Source organism: Zea mays, chromosome 2, assembly GCF_902167145.1.
Source record: "Zea mays cultivar B73 chromosome 2, Zm-B73-REFERENCE-NAM-5.0, whole genome shotgun sequence".
Classification (NCBI taxonomy): domain Eukaryota; kingdom Viridiplantae; phylum Streptophyta; class Magnoliopsida; order Poales; family Poaceae; genus Zea; species Zea mays.
In genome coordinates, this window is record NC_050097.1 from 201,299,224 (window position 1) to 201,314,186 (window position 14,963).

The following is a 14,963-nucleotide window of genomic DNA, read 5'->3' on the forward strand; positions in this document are numbered from 1 at the left end:
TTCACCAAAAGTTGTCCTTGAAAGCCGTATAAAATTTCAGGAACGCAGTATTAAATGCTGGATGGAACATTGAGTGCCCTACAAATGCAAAGACACCCCGGCCGGGACGGGGCAGGTCTATCATCAATTACCCTCGTCACTGGCCTGTGGGACCCGCGGCGACAACGCCAAGAAAGACCCCACATGGCAGGTCCGAACAGGGGCCCTTCAAACGCGCACGGCACTCTCTCTCCGTTCCTTGTGGCTCGGCTGGGGTCTTAATTGGCGTCACATGCTCCCTCCCTACACTTTCTCCCCTGTGTCCCGTTGCTAAAAGCTTAAAGAGAAAAACCAAATCGGACAGTACTGTGGCCCAGCAGCGCGCGCGGGGGGCGTACGCCGGCGGCGAGATCCTGCGGTGGCGGGGGGATGGCGGCAAGGAGGCGGGGCCCGGCGGAGTGGTGGCGCTAGCGGAGTGCAGCTGCTGGGTGGGTGTGTGAGGGGTTTCGGGGTAGTTGGGTGACAAGGACATGAAGGCGCTGCGGCGATCCAGCACCTCGTCCTCCCCGTCGTCCTCCTCCTCGCCGACGGCCGCGTCCTCCCCGCCGTCCTCATCGTGGATCCACATCCGGTCGCTCCTCGTCGCCGCCGCGTCCTCGTCCTCATCCTCGTCGTCCTCCGCGCCGGCTGCGTCGGGGAGCGCGGTGGCTGTGGTGTCGGCTGCGGCCGCCGCCCCGTCTTCTTCCTCGCCGGCGTCGTCCTCGCCGCACTCGGATCGGTGGGTTTCTCCCTTCGGATGGGCGAAAGGAGGCTCCATTAGGGCTTGAAATGCCTCTCATATTCGGTTCTTGTTACATGAGCTTCATTTGGCTGCTGCTGATCTGGTTCCGATCCGTGGACCCTGACCGAGCTTGCTGTGTTGTAATCTGTGGTCTGGATGCAGCCTAGGTACTCAATTACTCAAATTAGGGTGTTCTATGTGCTCTTGGTGTAGTAATGATTTAGGTGACAGGATAGAGTAGAGGTTTACGTGGATGGATGGCTCTATGGCTCAGTGCACTTCCACGCATGTGCGAATCCACTGTCTCATCAATCGGTTGCCAAGGCCATAAACTAGTAACTTGAGTGTGTTTATCTTCAGTTTCAGTTGTGTCCTTAGTGACATGATGCTTCCCTTATGTGTTTCCGAATCTAATTAGGGTCTATGTGGCTTTACTTCTCGATCAGTGACACCTCTAGGGAGTAAGATCACGGCTTACGCAGTCTTCTGAAGCATTAGTTCGTATTGTTAGACTTGCATATTCTATTTGGTTGTTTATGTCTAACCTGTTTCAAGTAGTTCATCCAGGGACAATAAGACTGTCACAAGCAGTTGCCCAGTTATTTACAAGCAACCAGACAAAAGTGTTTCTGTGTTAAGTTCATTTGATAAACTAATCAACCTATTCTGTGAATTCTTTCTTTTTGTAACTCAGTCTATTTCTTGTACATGCTGTATTGAGTTTACTACTGTATGTTCAAATCTTGTTTAAGGTGTCATAATGAGGACTTGAACTTTAGATAGACCAATGGATGCAGTATGTGCATCACGTAACACTAAAGCATGTTACTGCACATTTATCTCTCAGTTGATATGCTGACACTATTGTTATTGGTCTATATGACTGGTTATGCCATCTGCTAAAATTATGCCCTTATGTTACAGGGGTGGTATTAAATCTCCATGGTCCCGAAGGAAAAGAAAACGAGCACTTTCTCGTGAACAGTGGGAGAGTCTGTTTTCAGCAAATGGGAAGCTTCGTGATGGTGGGAAGAAGTTTCTCAAGAAAGTTCGCAGCGGTGTAAGTACTGTGTTTATTCATTTTCCATCCGTATCATCCAGATATAGATTGAATCACGGTTGGCTATGCATTTTATGTAGTTAAAATGTTAAATACACAATCATGTCAATATCTCTTCTATTACTGACATAAATGCCCCTCTTTTTCTGTACCAGGGCATTGAGCCAAGCATTAGGAGTGAAGTTTGGCCCTTCTTACTAGGAGTGTAAGTTACTTGATATCTTTTACCCATCCTGTAAATTTATAACTGCTAGTTTTTTGTGCAAGTATAATATTATATTACACATATGCATGCCGTTATTGGCCTAGTGTCAATTCCCTCGTTTTTTCCCTTTTAAATTTGAATCTAGGTTGATTAATAACTGCTTTCTATGAATCAGTATCAGTTCAGTCTTTATGAGCCTCAATGCACTACTGGTAATGCCAAACTAGCTGTATAAGTGGTATTTACTAATTGTTTTTAACTAAGTTAAACTTGAACTCTGTATACATAAATTTCTTGGTGATAAGTACTTGTTTGTGTGGCAGGTTTTTCTTTTTAGAAACCCTTAACTGTTTAAAGCTGACAGTTAAATACTATCCTTTTGAGAAATATAACTTAGGGCTTGTTCGGTTAGGGGTGGATTGATTGGGATTGGAGGGGATTAAATCCCTTCCTATTAAATTTTGAATAGGGATTTAATCCCACTCAATCCCCTCCAATCCCCGTGCAACCGAACAGGTGAACAGGGCCTTAAATGTAATGCCACTAAATGTATGCTTACAGTTCTCTCACGGGATGTTTTGCTGTGTCTTATGGGTTCGTAACGACAGCTAGTGATTAGTGGTCGATGTGTGAGACTTTGGTGGTTAACACTCAAGACACAAGGGAGTTTATCTTGTTTGGGCATGGAGCTCTGTCCAGCAGAGAGTTGTTTCGTGTTAGAATGCTTGAGAGAGATTACAACAGGGGCAGGAGAAAGAGATGTTCTAAGGATCTAAGGTTTGACCATTGGGTCAATGATTTGACTGGCCGGTCTCCTTCTAAGGGCTCCCTTGGCCGTCCTTGTATCTCTGGAGGGCAAAGGGCGTACAAGAATTGGAGTTTCGCAGCTTCCTTGAACCTTTGAGCTGTCGAAGGTGTTGCTGCGCGTGGTCGTGGCCGAGAAGGTGTTAACTGCTGGTGGCAGCTTTTGCAGATGGCAGAGGCATGGTTTGTGCCCCTGCTTAGGTGTCAGGTTTCTGCTGTGTGGCAGGAACCTATCGGAGGGGAGGGGATGAGGCCTCCTGATGGATGTAGCTCCTCGAGCCCCTGGCCAGACAGGGGGTTAATTATGTCATGATGCTGCTAAGGGATTTACATAACCCCAGTGTTAGATATTCATCACTGTGCATGTGCACATGCAGCTGGTATTCGTATGTATGGCTTTGCCTACAGTGGTTGCTGCTGCATCTGTTATTCTTATCTCTGTCACTGGAAAGTTAGGAATTTTGCAGGTTTATTAGGAAGATGGACTATTTAGTATTAACTACTAAAACAGAGTATAGGGGCATTCAGTTGTATTTGTTTTTGGGAGAATCCCAAATTGCACCTTCAGAATTTTCTTGTTTTTTCAATTTACCGCCTGCGGTATGAAACCACATACTTTAGGACCCTCAATTATCAAAACCGTCTACTTTAAACCCTATCCCTGAAACCCCAGCGGTGTTTGGTGATATGGTGATGGTTTTAACATGCAAGTACTCTGTCAGCTGTTCGTTCAGCAGTAAAATAATAAAAAAAGAAACTATGTAAACATGGCGCTGTAGCATTACCTTTGTAAAGGCCACTTCCAAGTTAATGAAAACCTTGGTGGACTCTGGGCTACAGAAGTATAGTTGAAAGTAAACAGTTTTGGTGTTTGAGGTTTTGTAAAATGTTGGGTTGTGTAGTGCATGGTTTAAATGAGAAGAATTTAAATGTCAGGTGTGTAATGTGGACCCCCCCCCCCCCCCCTCTTATTAATTGATATCGGAATTCAGACAAGCAATTAGTGTACTCTGGTTGCCTTATCTAGCATGAGTAATATATCTTGTAGGAATGTGACTTTTCAAGGTAGCCCTGATTTATGGCTGCTGCTGAAGGCTCTAACTTAAACGCATATACATTTAGTATTGTCAGCACAGTATGGTGTCAAGCCTGTTCATATTTGCCCATTTACCTGAAAGTAAAGTTTTGTTTACGTGCTTGCTAATTACTATGTTATGGTTGGCATACTTCTGTTCATGGAGATTGACCTTTCGTGTTTTATCTGCAGCTATGATTTGAATAGCTCTGAAGAGGAAAGGAACTCTGTTAAGATAAAGAAAAGGTAACATATTCACCATTTAGGCTTTTCTTTGGTGATAATTGGCACATGTTTATAAATCTGTTTGGGTATCTGGTTTATGCTGCAAGTGTTCATTTGGCTCGATGTACCATGTCCGTATTTCCATGAAGCAAGAGTGTGAGACTAAGAAATATCATGGAGCACTTGAGCAGAATCCATTGACTTTATCTGTTTAGTAATTTCAGAAGAGGTTAATATTGTAAGTTTGAAAGGAAAGTAAATGGAACTAGGCCATCCTATTGACATTCATGTACTGTTTGTTTCTTTATTTTTTTAATGATCTGTCTGCATTTTTTTAATTGGTATGAATTTGGTACAGGAAAGAGTATGAAAAGCTGAGGAGGCAGTGCCAACAAATTCTGAATGGCTACAAGGGAAATTCGTTGAAGGCAATAACTGAAGTTAATAATGAGGTGTGTTCTAGTTTAGAAGGTACTGCTGATGGATCAGAATCACCTTGTTTTGAAGATGCCAATGCTATACGTGCTCCTGTTTCACTCGAGGAGCTGAAGCCTGAACAGAATGAAGTTGACCAACCAGAGAACATTCCCTGTGCTGTTGTTGAATGTATTGAAGAAGATGCAGATGAGTTAGCTTATGCATATCCATGCATAGCAGAGTCAGAATCATCTGATTCTGAATCATCCGATGAGGATGACCCTGGAAGGATGTCCGTGTCTGGCGAGGAGAACTGTGATCCAGATCCTAAATTTATCAGGAGCACTTCATTCAAGGCAGATCTTTTTAGGTCTAGCAGAACCCCAGAGGACTTCGCCACATGGCAACGCATTATAAGGTTGGATGCCATCCGATCAAACAGTGAATGGATTATGTTCTCCGGCAACCAGGCTGAAGTTCCCAAGGAGAGAGCATTGCAGTCTGCAGCATCTGTTGGGTTGAAAGATTATGATCACTTAGAGCCCAGTATGATTTATCACGCGGCTCGATTAGTTGGGTTGCTTGAAGCATATGCGGTGTATGATCCAGAGATTGGCTACTGCCAAGGTATGAGTGATCTGTTGTCACCTATCATTGCGGTAATGGAGGAGGACGATGAGGCATTTTGGTGTTTTGTGGGTTTCATGAGGAAAGCAAGGCACAACTTCAGGCTCGATGAGGTCGGAATAAGAAGGCAGTTGAAGATCGTCTCTCAGATTATCAAGCGCAAAGATTCACACCTGTATAGGCATCTGCAGAAGTTGCAGGCTGAGGACTGTTTCTTTGTGTACAGAATGGTGGTAGTTCTCTTCAGGAGAGAGCTCACTTTTGAGCAGACTGTGTGCTTGTGGGAGGTTATGTGGGCTGACCAGGCAGCTATACGAGCCGGGATCGGGAGGTCCACCTGGGGAAGGATAAGACTGCGTGCTCCCCCAACTGACGACTTGCTACTCTATGCCATCGCCGCTTGTGTCCTGCAGAGGAGGAAGCTAATAATTGAGAAGTATAGCAGCATGGACGAGATACTGCGAGAGTGCAACAGCATGGCTGGGCAGCTCGACGTCTGGAGGCTGCTAGATGATGCACATGACCTGGTTGTTAACCTTCACGATAAAATCTGATCTGGTGGTGAGTGCTGCTCTTTGCTCTAACGGCGGAGCAGGTGTAAGCCTCAACAGAAGGAAAAATATTGTGGTTCCTTTACCACCTACTGAAAGTATTCTATTATCTGCTATTCATTCCCAGCACGGAACCAACTTCTAGGTATAGAGAATGTTGTTAACTTAGAGTGAGGACTCGAGTGTCCTCGCAAAGAAAATGCTGAAAGATTGTTTGGTGTTAGTGAGGCACTGTAAACTGTTCGTTGTTTAACTTGTTATAGGCAAAAACAGAGTTTCCTGGGATGGCACTCCATCAATTTTATGCATACGCGCTCAAGTTAACTAGTTTGAAATGTGCAAGGCAGTATGGTTTCTCAACGCAAGATTTGTTTCTCGTGCGTTTGACTGGTGTTAAATTGTCACCACCAGATCCTGCCGCCAATTTAAATGTGCCATTACTAGGGAAACATTGCTAAAATTCCGGCACCAAACTGGACAAGGGCTGAATTTGATTTTTACTTCATCCATTTCAAATTGTAAGTCGTTTCTGCTATACTTACATTCTAAATTGTAAGCCTGCCTTTATGTATCTAAAATATAGTTTATATCTAGGTGCATAAAAACAAAAACAAAAACAAAATGTAACTAGAAAAGCTAGAACAACTCACACATAATTTCGGATTTATAATTTGAAACTAAGACAGTAGTTTTTTAAATGAGATGGCTTGTATTAATTAAGACGTGTGTTTACGATCAAAATATAAAGCTGTCAACACGCAAGCTGAAACACCTTCACAAACAGAACCCGAGGAAAACTCTCACTTCCCACACTGCCCCAACTTTACGTCTGTTTGAATCTCTCAAAAATAATTGATATTTTAGATATGAATTTAAATAAATGTCTGTCTAAATTTTATAGGTAAAGTGTCAAATATCTTGAAACAGAGACAGTACGTGCCTAGATACATTCTGTCCCTACTCCCTAGCTGAAGATCAGAGAGCCTAGATGCATTTTCCTAGCCTACCAGTAACACCAAAAGGGCTTCTGTTTGATCTGCTTTTTTGGGTACCAACTTGCGCGATGTTGACAAGGCGAGCAACACATCAAATCTGATGGTACGATGAAGGGAAATTCTGATGTGACCTTGCCTGGCACGGCTCGGCATGGCAGTATGGTGGCGCCATCCGTAGGACCGTAGCCCATTGCCATAGGGTATTGTAGGTTCTATTGTCGGGTTCTCGTTTCTCACGCTGGGAATGTTGGCCAACCTGACTATGGCACGATGAACAGTAGATCGTAATTATGGCCATGCAAAATACTACCGTCTATCGAGTAGAGTTTGTTTATAGAGTGGAATTTGAAATAAGAGATTAGAGTAAGCGGTTGAAAATAGTCATGGTCCTTCAAGATAGCAAGACAACATATCTTGTTGTCGGCTGTCAAAAGTAATAATGTGTCGGTCCATAGACCTGTTTGTATCTAAGAGCTAAAGTAAATTGGCTAAAGTTTAGCTCTTTTTAAAGCTAAAAGTGACAATAGGGTGTTTGGTTGCTTTAGTCACCCTACTAAATTTTAGTAACTAAACTTTGGTCCATAGAATTTAAACATATTGTTTGATAGTTTAGGAACTAAAGTTTACGAAGAAACAGATTGATTTGCAAGTTCAAATTTTAAAAAAACAAATTTTAAATGCCGATGAGAAACCGTGTTTCTCGACCGAGAAACCAGTCTTCAAATTATTTGACTGCTGGTTCGTATATCAAATTTAAATAAAACAGTTTCTCGGCGAGAAAACGTCGTTTTTACTGGTTTTCGTAGTTTTTTATCGGTTTTCCCTATTTTTGACCGGCTTCATTTTAATATGTTTTTCTATTTTTGAATTCTGAATGAATTTTTAAAAATTGTTAAAAAAACTGTTACCGGTCCAGTCTGGTAACGGAAAACTGGATCGGTTTTCGTTGTTTTTGAATCCCTAGGCACGGTACGTTTCTTTCTTTTCTCCATTTTTTATTTCGGTTTCTTTTTTCTTTTCAATCATTCTAATTCTTTTATTTTTCTTTATATTTTTATTTTATTTCATTATTTTTACATTTCTTTCTTCTTTTTAAATTCTCTCTCTTTCCTTTTTATGTTCTCGTAATTTAGTATTTTCATTTCCACATATTTTTATTTTCTTTGATTAATTGTTTTTAAATCATGTTTTACTCTATTTTACTTTTGTATCTGTTTTATGACGTACAATTGATATCCTCTTAGTATACAAGTCGTAACTACTACTTATTCTAGTCCCACAATATAAGGCTTGCTTTCCATACATAAAATTGATGTAGTAGTACTAGGGTTGACAGATTAAATAAAATATATTTTTTGGTCTTTGAATTAGAGATAGTTACGCCTTATATACTAAGATAGAGAGAGAATTCACGTATTAAACTCACAATACAAAGTGTGTGTTCGCTGTCCCGTCTGTCGCCTACCTGGGCCACGTAATCTCGGCAGCGGGCGTGGCCATGGACCCGGTCAAGGTGCAGGCCATCATCGACTGGCCAGCTCCACGTTCGGTACGAGATGTGCGTGGCTTCCTCGGATTGGCGGGCTACTACCGCAAATTCGTGCACAACTACGGAACGGTGGCGGCCCCGCTGACCGCGCTCCTCAAGAAGGATGGCTTCGCCTGGGACGACGGGGTGGCTGCGGCATTCATGGACCTCAAGGCTGCGGTCACCTCTACTCCGGTGTTGGCCATGCCGGACTTCGCGAAGATATTCATCGTCGAGTGTGACGCATCGTCACATGGGTTTGGTGTCGTGCTGGTACAGGAGGGCCATCCGGTGGCATTCTTCAGCAGACCCATCGCTCCTCGACATCGCGCTCTCGCGGCCTACGAGCGCGAGCTCATCGGCCTCGTCCAGGTAGTGCGACACTGGCGGGCGTATCTCTAGGGTCGGCAGTTCGTCGTCAAGACCGATCACTATAGCTTGAAATACTTGCTCGACCAGCGCTTGGCCACGATCCCACAACATCATTGGGTCGACAAGCTGTTGGGCTTCGACTTCTCTGTTGAGTACAGGTCGGGCGCGACGAACGTCGTGGCAGACGCGCTCTCTCGCCGCGACACCGAGGAGGGCGAGCTGTTGGCTGTCTCGGCGCCCCGTTTCGACTTCATCAGCCGCCTCTCGCCACGCCTAGGCCATGGATCCCGCCTTGGTGGCTGTCCACGACGAGGTACGCGCCGGCACACGCACTGCCCCGTGGGCCGTGACGGACGGCATGGTCACCTTCCACGGGCGCCTCTACATCCCCGCCGCCTCTCCACTACTGTCGGAGATCGTTGCCGCTGTCCACGTGGACGGTCACGAGGGCGTTCACCGCACACTCCACCGACTACGCCGCGACTTTCACTTCCCCAACATGAGGCGCCTGGTGCAGGACTTTGTGCGGGAGTGCGCAACTTGCCAGCAGTACAAGTCGGAGCACCTTCATCCCGCCGGCCTCCTGCAACCCCTCCCGATCCCCTCCGTCGTTTGGGGAGACATTGGCCTCGACTTCGTGGAGGCGCTGCCCCGCGTGCACGACAAGACGGTGATCCCGTCCGTCGTCGACCGCTTCAGCAAGTACTGCCAGTTCATCCCTCTATGTAACACCCGACTTTAAGGAACAAAGCCAAGTGCATCTCATACATGCGCCAAGAAGACAACATATATAATAACAGAGTGTATAGAGATAAATGTCAATAACATCAGAGTATTTAATACATAGCGGAAGACTTATTACAAAATAAAAATAAATATAAAACGAACTAAGGATCGTCGGCGCCAATGTCAACTGAGAAACGCCACCTAGATCAGATCAAACTCCTCGCCTTGTGGCTCCTCCTGAACCACCTGTTCTTCTCCTGTGGGGGGGGGGTGTGAGACAGCAAGGGTGAGCTCACACATGATCATCGCTCAACAAGTTGTGGGGAATAATGTGACATGAACTCACCAAAGGTGGGAGCTCATGGAGTGTAAGGCTTATCAAAGAGAATGGTTAAAGCTGAGCATTGCTTTTAATGTTGGTCAAACTTTTATTAGCAATTACTAGATGTAAGTAAATACCAAAACCTTAATAAATAATAGAACAAAATTAATAATAAACCCATGCATATGCAAATGACAAAATTGAATTTAAGTTCCATAATTTAAACATCAGAGAGTCCTGAGCTGCTCATGACCGTGAGCTCGGCTAGTATACCAGTTTTACACTCTGCAGAGGTTGTACCCTTTACCCACAAGTCATGCTACCCATCTGCCAAGGGGTCGCGAATCCCATACACCTCTACCTAGGAAGCGCGGCAGGGCAACACTACGAGGCCTTTACAAAGTTCCACTAGCTTCCGAAAACCCGCTACAGTTTATAGGAAGTTCCAATGCAGGGTTCCTGGCTGACCGCCATCGCAGCAAAATCAACCAGGGACCTCCCTACACTGACCACTCCCCTACTGCCCTTGCCCCTTTCGGGTAAGGTAGTCTTCCACTAGCTTTCCTAATTAGTCAGCCAAGGGCGTCCCATTAAACCCTTGTGGTGGCACGTGGTTCTCAAGTTAAGCTCTATGTTCCAATTAACATTAATGAACTTGACATGAACATAAACAGAATAACAAGAATAATTGGAACATAGATATAAATAATGATTATCCCAAAACCATGTAAAGCAATAGCAAACTACCCAGGTGATTCAGGGGTAAACAAGGTAATGTGATAAACAATCTAGGGTAACCTATTGGGTCCCATCAAAATTAACCTATGCATGAATAAATGATATTAAAGAATATTATTGGGTAAAAAGTGGTCAAGGGCACAACTTTCCTTCAATGAGCTCCTGCTCAGCTACTTCAACCTGCTGCTCACCAGGATCCTCGGTGGCTTGCTCGTCTATTCGCATCAACACAATACATACATAGTATAGCCAAAATAAACATCACACCAAACATGTAAATAAATATACAGTAAAAATCTACACATTAAAATGAAAACCTAGGAACTGGAATCATAATTTTCTGAGTTATAGATTTTAAGTTATGCATTTTCAAAGGTTTTATGTGCTTTAAATAGGATTAAATGTGAAATAAATTTCCTTACTGTTTTCATGGCATAACAGAGGCTCTAGGTGATAGAGAATTAAATTACAAAAATTTAGAAAGTGGAATGGATTAATTTGGAGTTCATATGTATTTTCTATGAATTATCAAAGTTCTAGCAATTATTTTGTATTAAAAAGTAATTTCTATAATTAAATAACTGAATTTAAAGAGCTATGGACTGGGCCTCGATTTCTGTAAAGCGCAGGGGGCTCGGTGCAAGTTTCCTAAGACACAGGGAACAGAGTCCCTGGACGGCGGGCTGATTCATAGATTTTCTAGGGACTCTTATGCAATTACGCCAGAGCATACAAGTGTGGATTGATCTCGGCCGTCTGATCCTAACAGAGCGTACAGATTAAATCTAGCCGGCGATGAACCGGTACGCAATCACGTGCGAAGGATGAGGATCTAACGGTCGATGCGGTCGCCCGATCTTAGCCACACACATCTAATCGCACGGCTTGGTATGCCTCACCTACCTCGCGCCCGGGGCTGCCCAGAGCGCTAGTGCCTACGACAGGGATCTCGCCGGCGCGCGGTTAAAGGTCTATCCCGCGCATTACACACCGATTAGTCGAAGCTACACGAAGGTGGAAGGAAGGCGGGATCGCTGGTGGTCACCGTACCTTGAGTTAGGACGGCGTTGGCCCTGATTACACACCGCGACGGAGTAGCGGCAGTCCGCGTCCCCGGTGAAGGAAATTCCAGTGGCCCGCGGGCACGCCTCGAATGTTCGCGCCTTGAATCGCCCCTAGAGGTCGACGACGAACCCCACCACGTGGTGCAAGGCCCCAGCCGACGGCAATCCTTGCGACTTGACGGTTGCGCCGCCACCCGATTGCCCGACCAACAATTCACGGCGGGTCAGCTCGGTTACGAGAGGGAGTGTTTTAGCTACGTCAAGGAGAGAGGGGAGGTCGGCCGAGTGGGAGGAATTTATGCAGCCGAGAGGTGCGTCCGAGGCGACATTACCAGGGCGTTGGCGAGGATTCCGGTCCGCTCTCCGAGCTCCGCGGTAAGTCCGTTGGGGACGAAGATCACGCGGGTTCGGGTGGATCTGAGCAGCGGGCCCGCGCGGTCAGAGCGAGTGGCACGCGCGTGAAGAAGCGGCAGACGAATGGGCTCCACATGACAGTCAAACAGGAGAGCGCAGCTGTTTATCGTGTACACTGAAAAGTGGGGCCGTGGCGTCAGCGCGCGTGATATTTAACTGGGCTGCGCGGGGGTAGAAGCCAAATGGGCCGAAATGGAGCAGAAGCGGCCCAGTAGCACGATTTCTTTTCCTTTATTCTTTTCTGGTTTCTTTTCCTTTTTTTGTTTTTTTAGAATTCAAATTTGAATTCGAATTTGGTCCTGAAATCCATCAATGATAAAAGTGTACCAAGTTCAAATTTTTGGAGTATAGAAGTACTTTCTTATTTATATATTTTATTCTACCTTATTTGTTTAGTGGTGTTTTCTCTTTTCTCAATTTTCAAGAATTCCCTTTTAAAGCTTAAATACCCCTTTTTGGTGTTAATATATTTCTTTTCTCTTTATTTTTATATTGTTACAAAATGCATACACACAAAAATAATATCCAGCATGATGCATAATTTATTTGAGTGTCTTTCGTTAATTATTTATTTGTTTAATTGTGGTGCTCACATGAAATGAGAAACATAGATAACTCATATATGTATACGGAGTATAATTTCTCTGCTTAGACTCTATTTACAAAGTAGGTGTTACAAATCCTACCCCCCTTAAAAATAATCTCGTCCTCGAGATTTAGGAAGAACGAGGGAAAAGATGGGGAAAATCTATGCGAAGCTCTTCTTCTCTTTCCCACGTTGCTTCATCTTCGCCATGGTGACTCCACTGTACTTTGCACATCTTTATCACCTTGTTTCTTGTAACCTGAGTCAATGTGTTAAGAATCTTAATTGGATACTCTGTATAAGTCAAATCACCCTGAACACTGAGCTCTTCCATTGGTAATTGTTCCTCAGGGACACGGAGACACTTCTTCAGTTGAGACACGTGGAACACATTATGCACATCCGATAAACTAGCAGGTAACTCGAGTTGGTATGCCATCTCCCCAACTCGCCTAAAGATCAAGAATGGTCCAATATAGCGTGGGGACAATTTGCCCTTGACTTTAAATCTCCTCATTCCACGAAGTGGTAACACCTTGAGATACACATAATCTCCTTCTTCAAATTCTAGTGGTCTTCTTCTATTATCAGCGTAGCTCTTTTGCCTGGTTTGAGCCACCCTCAAATTCTCCCGAATTATACGGACTTGTTCTTCTGCTTCTTGAATCAATTCAGGCCCAAAGAACTGTCTCTCTCCAGTCTGATCCCAATACAAAGGAGTCCTGCACTTCCTGCCATATAGAGCCTCGAACGGTAACATCTTCAGACTGGGCTAAGAACTCAGCATAAGGTAGACTCTTGTTCCAACTACTACCATGCTGAAGGGCACAAGCTCTCAACATGTCCTCCAATACTTGATTAGTCCTTTTAGTCTGTTCATCAGTCTAAGGATGATAGGCCGAACTTCGCATCCATATTCTCATGAAACTTTTCCAAAATCTGGAGGTAAACTATGATCCTCTTATCCAAAACGATCTTCTTTGGTACACCGTGTAGAGACATAATCCGAGCCATATATAACTCTGCCAATTGAGATACTTTATAAGTAGTCTTGACCGGAATGAAATAAGCTACTTTGGTCAGTATATCCACAATAACCCATATAGAATCATATCCTTTCGAGGTGCGAGGCAATCCAGTAATGAAATCCATACCAATCTCTTCCCACTTCCACTCGGGTATCTTCAGTGGGTGCAATAGTCCAGCTGGCCTCTGATGTTCAGCCTTAACTCTTTGACATACATCGCACATAGCCACATGTGCAGCCACATCTCTTTTCAATCCATACCACCAATACTTCTGCTTCAATTCCTAATACATCTTGCTACTTCCAGAATGATTAGAATAATCCGAGTCATGGGCCTCTTTCAATATAGTCTCACGAAGGCTTTCAATATCAGGAACACACATCCTGTCCTTGAACCATACGGTGTCTTGCTCATCTTCCGTGAATTCCGGAACTCGACCTTCAGTAATCAGATCCTTAATCTCTTTTATTTTAGCATCATCAAGTTGACCTTTGCGGATTTCTTGCTCCAAAGTAGGTTCCACATCAATAGTAACTCCTTCAGTGTGAGCAACTATCCCCAGGTTAAGTCTCATGAAATCCTCAACAATCTCATCGGGTAGCTGGGCAACAATAGCTGAATGAACATGCTCCTTTCGACTCAAGGCATCTGCAACCAAATTTGCCTTACCCGGGTGATAGTGAGTCTCCAAATTATAATCCTTAATAAGCTCCAACCAATGGCGTTGCCTAATGTTGAGATCCTTCTAAATGAATATACACTTCAAACTCTTATGATCCATGTATACTTGACACTTGGTTCCCATAATATAATGTCTCCAAATCTTAATTGCGTGCACAACAGCTGCTAATTCTAAGTCATGAGTGGGGTAGTTCAACTCTTGTTTCCGCAACTATCGAGACGCGTAGTCGGTCACATGTCCTTCTTGCATGAGCACACATCTTAAGCCTTGGCCACATGCATCACAATAAATGTCAAATCCTTTCTGTAGATCGGGCATAACCAACACTGGTGGTGACATCATTCTCTTCTTTAATTGATCAAAGCTGTCTTGGCACTTCTAGTCCCACTTAAACTCTCTTTCCTTCTCCAGAAGCGAGGTCATTGACTTAGCAATCTTAGAAAATCCTTCAATAAATTTCTGATAGTATCCTACCAGTCCCAAGAAACTCTGAATCTTCGTAACTGTAGTGGGTATGCTCCACGCCACTATCTCCTTGACTTTAGCAGGATCCACTGATATCCCTCCATTAGAAATGATATATCCAAGAAATGGCACCTTGCCAATCCAAAACTCGCATTTGCTATTCTTGGCGTAGAGTTGATTATCTCGTCGCTTTTGTAGCACCAATCTTAGATGTTCCTCATGATCGCTATCACTCTTGGAATAAATAAGAGTATCGTCGATGAAAACCACGACGAATCTGTCCAAATCATGAACACCTTATTCTTCAGTTCCATAAAAC

General features: G+C 44.1%; 1 protein-coding gene across 2 annotated transcripts; it reads left to right on the plus strand.

The window, feature by feature from the left end:
• Window positions 1–304: 304 nt before the first annotated feature.
• Window positions 305–6,017, plus strand: LOC100216563 (Ypt/Rab-GAP domain of gyp1p superfamily protein). 2 transcript variants are annotated; one of them, NM_001399099.1, is made up of 5 exons: window positions 305–757; window positions 1,685–1,820; window positions 1,976–2,025; window positions 4,097–4,150; window positions 4,488–6,017. In NM_001399099.1, the coding sequence occupies exons 1-5, from the start codon at window positions 510–512 to the stop codon at window positions 5,725–5,727; spliced, it is 1,728 nt and encodes a 575-aa protein (NP_001386028.1). In that variant the 5' UTR covers window positions 305–509; the 3' UTR covers window positions 5,728–6,017. The 2 variants fall into 2 exon arrangements, with proteins under 2 accessions (NP_001386028.1, NP_001386027.1); NM_001399098.1 differs by having other exon boundaries at window positions 356–927.
• Window positions 6,018–14,963: the final 8,946 nt, after the last annotated feature.

Coding starts and splice junctions, on each gene's coding strand:
- LOC100216563 (NM_001399099.1), top strand. CDS start 510: ATGAAGGCGCTGCGGCGATCCAGCACCTCGTCCTCCCCGTCGTCCTCC. Junction 758..1,684: donor TCCTCGCCGCACTCGGATCG/GTGGGTTTCTCC, acceptor CTTATGTTACAG/GGGTGGTATTAAATCTCCAT. Junction 1,821..1,975: donor TCAAGAAAGTTCGCAGCGGT/GTAAGTACTGTG, acceptor TTTCTGTACCAG/GGCATTGAGCCAAGCATTAG.